The sequence below is a fragment of the Dioscorea cayenensis genome, chromosome 7 (genome assembly GCF_009730915.1).
Source record: "Dioscorea cayenensis subsp. rotundata cultivar TDr96_F1 chromosome 7, TDr96_F1_v2_PseudoChromosome.rev07_lg8_w22 25.fasta, whole genome shotgun sequence".
Taxonomy (NCBI): domain Eukaryota; kingdom Viridiplantae; phylum Streptophyta; class Magnoliopsida; order Dioscoreales; family Dioscoreaceae; genus Dioscorea; species Dioscorea cayenensis.
This window is the reverse complement of record NC_052477.1, coordinates 27,632,973-27,639,188: the sequence shown is the minus strand read 5'-3', so window position 1 is coordinate 27,639,188 and position 6,216 is coordinate 27,632,973. Positions and strand designations below refer to the sequence as shown.

Sequence of the window (6,216 nt, the reverse complement as noted above, 5' to 3'; positions counted from 1 at the left end):
ACTTTAGTACCCTATAGTATAAACCATTTACAAAAAGGTGTCAAAATGGTTAACTCCATTAATTCTCATTGAGTGGGATAACAATAAAAATGAATTTACTTTTTTGTCTTTATTTATAAATTTACTAATGTGGCGTAGTATTAAAAAATCATTCAAGTTATAATTGGAGATAGACTTGAATATTCTAGGAAATTAGGACATGTTTTAATAATGTAAATAAAAAGCAAAAAAAGATAAATTTAGGGTTTTAATTAATATAGTTAAGCATTTTGACAGTTTTTTTTAAACAGTTTAGATTACATGAGACTAAAGTGTTACAACTCAAATCACATTGATAAAGAGACAAACCACAAAGTAATTTAACAAAATTTATAAATAAATAAATTTATTTAAATTATAATACTAATGTTGATTATAGATAATCCTCAAATGTAGATGAGATAAAATAATTCATTACAAAGAAATAAAAAATGAAAAATCTAGATTTATATAATTTGTTTGTATATACTCAATTAATTTTACATAATTAATCATTATCTCATTACATACATACAAGACTTAATAAATCTTTAGTTCATCATTATGCTCGAATAGATTTGGCATATTTATATTAAATAAAAGATAACATAAATCACTATGGGTTGGTCCAACTTTCATAAAAACTAAAGGCGGCTTAAACAAGTGATAGAAGTTGAAACTTGTAAATGCAAAAAATATTTGGTAGGAGATGTCTACCCCTAACCAGCTCTCAATGACCTCACTCTAAATATAAGTCAACTGATTATAGATTAAGTATCAAATTCAAGACAAACAGGGTCCCATCTCCAATAATAACACGCTTATATAACCCAATCACTATCAAGGAAAAAAGAAAACTTTAGCTACAACTATAATCTAAATAAATTCATATTTTTATACAATTGTACCAGTTTAAAAAAAAAAACGAAAATGACCAATTCACCAATTGCTTCTTTCAATTACCAGATTGCAGACTTTTCAACCACGATTTTTTTCTCACTACTTTTCACAAAAACTATACATTAATCAATCTCACAGTTGATTAAAAAAAAACTCTTTTATTTCAACAAAATTTTTTTTTGAATGAAGACGAAAACTCATCACCCACAAAAGAGTATCAAAGGAAAAACATAAATATGATGATGCATCAATTAAAATAATTTAACAACCTCTTAAAAATTTATTAACTTCACCAAACATCACATAGGGGCGTTTAAAAATTTTACTATACGTACACCGGAAAGAAAACGACAATATATAAATATTAAATAAACAATAATGTTATAATATTATATAATATGCTCTTTGTATATATAAAGTATATATTCGGAGTCTTTACTTATTCACTATTTTTGTAACATTCAACTGCATCAAATAGTGCTTATTTATGAACTATTTCTCTTTTTCTTTCTATAAAATAAAATAAAAAAATAAAAATCATAAATACAAACAACTCAATATCACAAATACATGTTTTAATATGTTATACAAATATGTGCAGAAATTCAGAACTTAGTTCTAAAACTGCAATTTGTATTCTGGACCGTCTGATCAACAACGCTGATGATCACATCACAAGACGTGTATAACACCATACTAAGCGTCACAAACCCAACAACCGTGACTTTTCCCGGAATCCTCGTCTCAGTTTTCATCTTCACTAATCCCGAGGCAACATCAGAGTACACCTCCGAGTTGCCGATCAAACGGTCAGCAATCACCACCAGGACGACATCCGTGTGGACGATGCCCTCGGCGGCGATCTCTCCCGGCGGGACCACGGCTTCGCCGACGAGGATCTCGCGGTAGAAGAGTTCGGCGGAGCCTTCGGTGTATTTGAAGCTGGCGTGGTTGGGATTGGTGGCGGTGATGGCGAGATCTAGGGTTACGTTGAGGTCGACGGAGAGGGAGAGGGCGTTGAAGCCGGCGTGGAAGCCGGAGAGATGGATGGCGGTGACGGTGGTGGTGGCGGCGCGGACGCGGAAGACGGTGAGGGCGAGGATGAGGATGAGGAGGCCCAGAGCGAGGACCGCCGCCACTGAGATGAGTATGAGGCGGCGGCGCCGCCGCTCACGACGTTGGTACTCCGGCTTGAGATCTGGGTCCATGAAAATGAAGGGGGAGGTCGTTTTTTTGGGTGGGATATTAAGGTGTGCTTTTGTTGTTCGGGTGTTCCTGTGGAATAGTTTTGGATAAAGTGTTCCTTATGAAACCGCCTAAATTCAGGTTTTTTATTATATTTATAAAAATAGAAAACTATACGGAAAAAAGAAGAAGTAGAAGAAATCTGTATTATTTTATTTCACACTATTTTTTTATTTTTATTTTTATTTTATTTGAAAAATAAAATAAAATTTTAAAAAATTCATTTAAAGGGATTTTTTTTTGCTAATAGTTGACGAGCGCTCCCTAAGAAACAGTAAATATGGAAATGCATCCATAAATGATTTATCAATCCTAAAAGATTTATTAAATTTATCTATAAAAATTGTAAAAATTATACTGAACTATAACTATTTAAATAGTATGGTAAAACAATATTTAACTTAAAGACATTAAATAACCAGTAATACTATAATATCTTTATTATATATTTATATTACTACAATATGTAAACTCAAATTTTACAATTAACTTTATTGTCCATCCACTATCCAAATTAGACAATAATCGTCAACCATTAATGGTTATATGGGTGCCGGTTAATTTATAAAAAAATTTGGTAGAATCACTAATTGATCTGTTTTATGATTTTTTGTAGTACAATTATAATATTTTTAATACATTTTAGTATTGACTAATTGATTTGTTTTATAAAAAAAAAAATTTCTGAAGCTGGATAAGATACAGAGTTCCTGAGGAACAACGTTTATTGGAGAACAAAAATAATGGATCACGTAAGTGGAGCTATAGTGGTTGGTGTTGGGTGGGCTGATTATCACGGCTGTTAACTGCGGTTAGATTAGGCCTAAGTTTTCAGAAAAACCCTGCAAAATCCAGAAATAAATTACTAGTGGATATATCTCTCAGTCAGAGGGAGGGCAAGCTAGCACATTCAAAAACACAACATTTTCATCCATAACAATTGGAGTTGAAATCAAAGCTTTATTCCAGCAAAGCAGGCAGCTGCTTTTGCAAACAAAGGTAGTAATGTTTAAAACTGTGACTTATCAAGGCTGTCAAAGTAAGGATGATCCATTGCTTCCTTTGCTGAGATTCTGTTGGCTGGGTTGTATTGTAACATTTTCTGCAACATTATAAAAATTGAAGTAGATGATGAAAACTTAACTCAATTTCTATTAAAATTGTTTGTAAATAGACTTAGAAGGTTACCAGTAAAAGATCAACCCCCATCAGGTTCCAGTGACGGAACGGCGCGAGTTAAGTTCTGAGGTTTCCATTGTGGATAGTCATGCCAGTCTCGCAAGTTGCGTACACCAGGCCATTGTTCCTCAGTTGGAGTTCCTAGCAACCTGCCCAGATTGAATACACCAGGCCTGTGTTAATAATTTGCAATAAACTACTGTTTGTTATAATGCTTGAGATGTGTCAAAAACCTGAATATGTGAAGAAGTTGCTGCAATTCAGAGTCACCGGGAAATAGAGCTTGTCTTCTTACCATTTCAGCTGCATGACCAAAATTCACATGTATGAGAAACTAACATGAGGTGTTGATCATGTCAAATTATCTAAAAATGTTCAACCATGTCAAGTCTAAATGACTTGGGGAATGCATTACTAAACAACACAATGATGTTTCTTACTATGCTTATGCACATTGGCAACATGACTGAAATTTTTGCTTCATCTCTTTATTCAAGAAGATCTCATCCAATCATTCAAATCAAACCAAAACCTTTTAATAAATGAGATAAAACTTAGAAAATTAAAGTGAAATAATTCATCTCAAATCTAGTCCTCTGCCAGCTTCCTATTAATTATAATACTAGACAAGAAATTTAAAATACTAGTTAATGTCTAAGTTTAATATACTTGCAGATGGTGAGTGCTTGTAAGTTTTAAGACTGAAAAAGGAAGTGATGCACAAAGCAAGCACTTCCCTCATAGAGAATCTTAAAGAGAGTAAGCAATTTCAAGGAATATAAAAATTAGATGCATATAAATGATGTTCTGAGAGTGAAATTGCAAAGTTCTAATTATTTAACCTACCAAATATACATCCAACAGACCATATATCCACTCCAGTTGAGTAATGTGTGGATCCTAACAATACCTCCGGGGCTCTGTACCAGAGTGTCACAATCTGCAACAAATATTTTAGACAACATTCAACACAAAGGACAAGAAGACAACAACAGATTGAGAAATCTGTGAACGCATAAAATCCACATAAATGGGTTTGTATGACCAACTTTAGAAGTAAATTTCACACTAAAAATGCAAGAAATTACCTCATGAGTGTAGCTTTTTAGAGGAATGGTAAAAGCCCTTCCAAGTCCAAGATCAGCTATCTTCAGAATTCCTTTCTCCTTATCAACCAATAGATTTTGAGGTTTTAAATCCCTGACAACATCACAGCATTATGAGATGATGAAGCTATACTATAGCTATTCAATTTGGGAAAATGAAACCATTAAGGGTGGAGAAAACTTTAAACCTGTGAAGAACACCATGGCTATGACAGTGTGCCACTCCTTTGCACAATTGATACATGAAGCTCTGCAAATATTAAGCAAAGGGGTGTGTTTTGCTTGTTCAACTATACTGAAAATGAACTAAAATTTATCCACTTAAATTTATAAAACAAGGAATTTTCTAGCAATCAGTTGAAAACTTTGAAATTAAAAATTGTGCTTTCTGGTTTTTTTTTAAGAATCACTTAAAGCCATTTTCTTTGTTCCACATTCCACTCTTTGGTTTGCTTTCTCAACCATTCATATACAGGAAAATTGGGAAAATGAATGATCATTAACCAATTTATGTTGAGCAATTCATGGGGATAACAAAGAAAATTCTTCATAAACATCTGAGAACACATACACTGAGCATAATAATCAAAGAGAGATTAAATGAAACAGGTAAATAAAATTGACATTCTCTAATCCTATGACCAAATTCATCCATTCAGCTTCATCCTCATACACTGATAAAATAAATATTTTAAAAAAAAAAATCTAATTTTCATACTGATCATCGCACAAACACTCAAAACTCCATTTGAGAATATGCATGGCACAAAAGCAAAGAAGAGAACCTGAATGAGCGATGGGGGAAGAGGTCTAGGGTTCACGCCCTTTCGATGCGAATCTATGTACTTCTTGAGATCAGTCTCAAGGAACTCAAACACAAGGTAGAGCAATGGCTTTCCATTCTTATCCACATGCTCCACGTTGAGCAGCCTACAAGCAATCAAGCAAGCAACAATCAATCAATAAACACTCCATGGATGGATCACACACCCAAAAGAAGGCGATCAGTTACCGGACGACATAGATGGAGTGGGAAAGGAGCTGGAGAAGAGAGATCTCACGGAGAGCAGTGGGAGGGATGCCCTCTTCATCCATTTCAAGGCGGGTCTTCTTGAGAGCCACCAGCTGCCCCGTGGCCTTGTCCTGCGCCTTGTAGACCTTGCCATAGGTTCCCTCCCCAACCTTCTCTAGCTTCTCGTACTTGTCCATCATCGCATCGAGCTTTCTTCGCAGCAATGGCGACGAGAATCACAGAGAAGAAGAGGATCGATGAAGGAACGAATAAAAAAGGAAAGAAGAGGGAAAAAGGAAGAGGAGATGACCGTTTGGATCGTGAAGCGGGGTTTTGAAATTTGAAATTTTTGGTTACCGTTGGGGAGATTCGGATTCGGGTTTAGTGGTGAAGTATGGATCCGACCCGTTTGGGCTCCGTTTTATGTATTTCCTTTTATAATAAGGAAAATGAATCAATTAATTAAATTTTACAGCTGGGAGTTTTGAATTAAAGCAATTAATGTGAAAGAAAGATTGAATGTGGAATGAGGTTGAAAGCTTGGGATAATTTGATGTACTTCTTCAAGACAATAATTCAAATGCAAGTGCTGAACATGGAACTCATCTCCCCTGGTTCTGAAACCAGGGAATACTCTGGTTCCAGCCTATTAAACTTTTACACGTGTGCACAATCATAATAGAAAAAAATATAATAACATCACATGGGACACGTGTCAAAATATGATAAACTTGAACCAGTGTATTCCCTGGTTCC

At 34.5% G+C, this 6,216-nt stretch overlaps 2 protein-coding genes across 3 annotated transcripts; both read right to left on the bottom strand.

The window, feature by feature from the left end:
* Positions 1 to 1,404: 1,404 nt before the first annotated feature.
* Positions 1,405 to 2,277, bottom strand: LOC120265650. Its single transcript, XM_039273603.1, has one exon. It carries the CDS (start codon positions 2,124 to 2,126, stop codon positions 1,524 to 1,526), a length of 603 nt encoding a protein of 200 aa, XP_039129537.1. The 5' UTR covers positions 2,127 to 2,277; the 3' UTR covers positions 1,405 to 1,523.
* Positions 2,278 to 2,860: 583 nt separating this feature from the next.
* LOC120264572 (cyclin-dependent kinase B1-1-like) lies at positions 2,861 to 5,769 on the bottom strand. Of its 2 annotated transcripts, none has more exons than XM_039272393.1 (8): positions 5,461 to 5,690; positions 5,234 to 5,378; positions 4,637 to 4,698; positions 4,431 to 4,542; positions 4,189 to 4,282; positions 3,576 to 3,645; positions 3,367 to 3,491; positions 2,861 to 3,306 (listed from the first exon to the last, which is right to left on the bottom strand). In XM_039272393.1, exons 1-8 carry the CDS (start codon positions 5,658 to 5,660, stop codon positions 3,173 to 3,175), a joined length of 942 nt encoding a protein of 313 aa, XP_039128327.1. In that variant the 5' UTR covers positions 5,661 to 5,690; the 3' UTR covers positions 2,861 to 3,172. The 2 variants fall into 2 exon arrangements, with proteins under 2 accessions (XP_039128327.1, XP_039128326.1); XM_039272392.1 differs by having other exon boundaries at positions 2,911 to 3,265; positions 3,352 to 3,491; positions 5,461 to 5,769.
* Between the last annotated feature and the right edge of the window lie 447 nt (positions 5,770 to 6,216).

Bases quoted from the DNA above. Each gene is read 5' to 3' on its own strand.
- LOC120265650 (XM_039273603.1), bottom strand. From the start codon at position 2,126: ATGGACCCAGATCTCAAGCCGGAGTACCAACGTCGTGAGCGGCGGCGC.
- LOC120264572 (XM_039272393.1), bottom strand. From the start codon at position 5,660: ATGATGGACAAGTACGAGAAGCTAGAGAAGGTTGGGGAGGGAACCTAT. The intron at 4,283-4,430 runs GTAATTTCTTGC...TATTTGTTGCAG, and splicing joins TAAAAAGCTACACTCATGAG to ATTGTGACACTCTGGTACAG. The intron at 3,492-3,575 runs GTTTTTGACACA...CAATCTGGGCAG, and splicing joins CAACTTCTTCACATATTCAG to GTTGCTAGGAACTCCAACTG.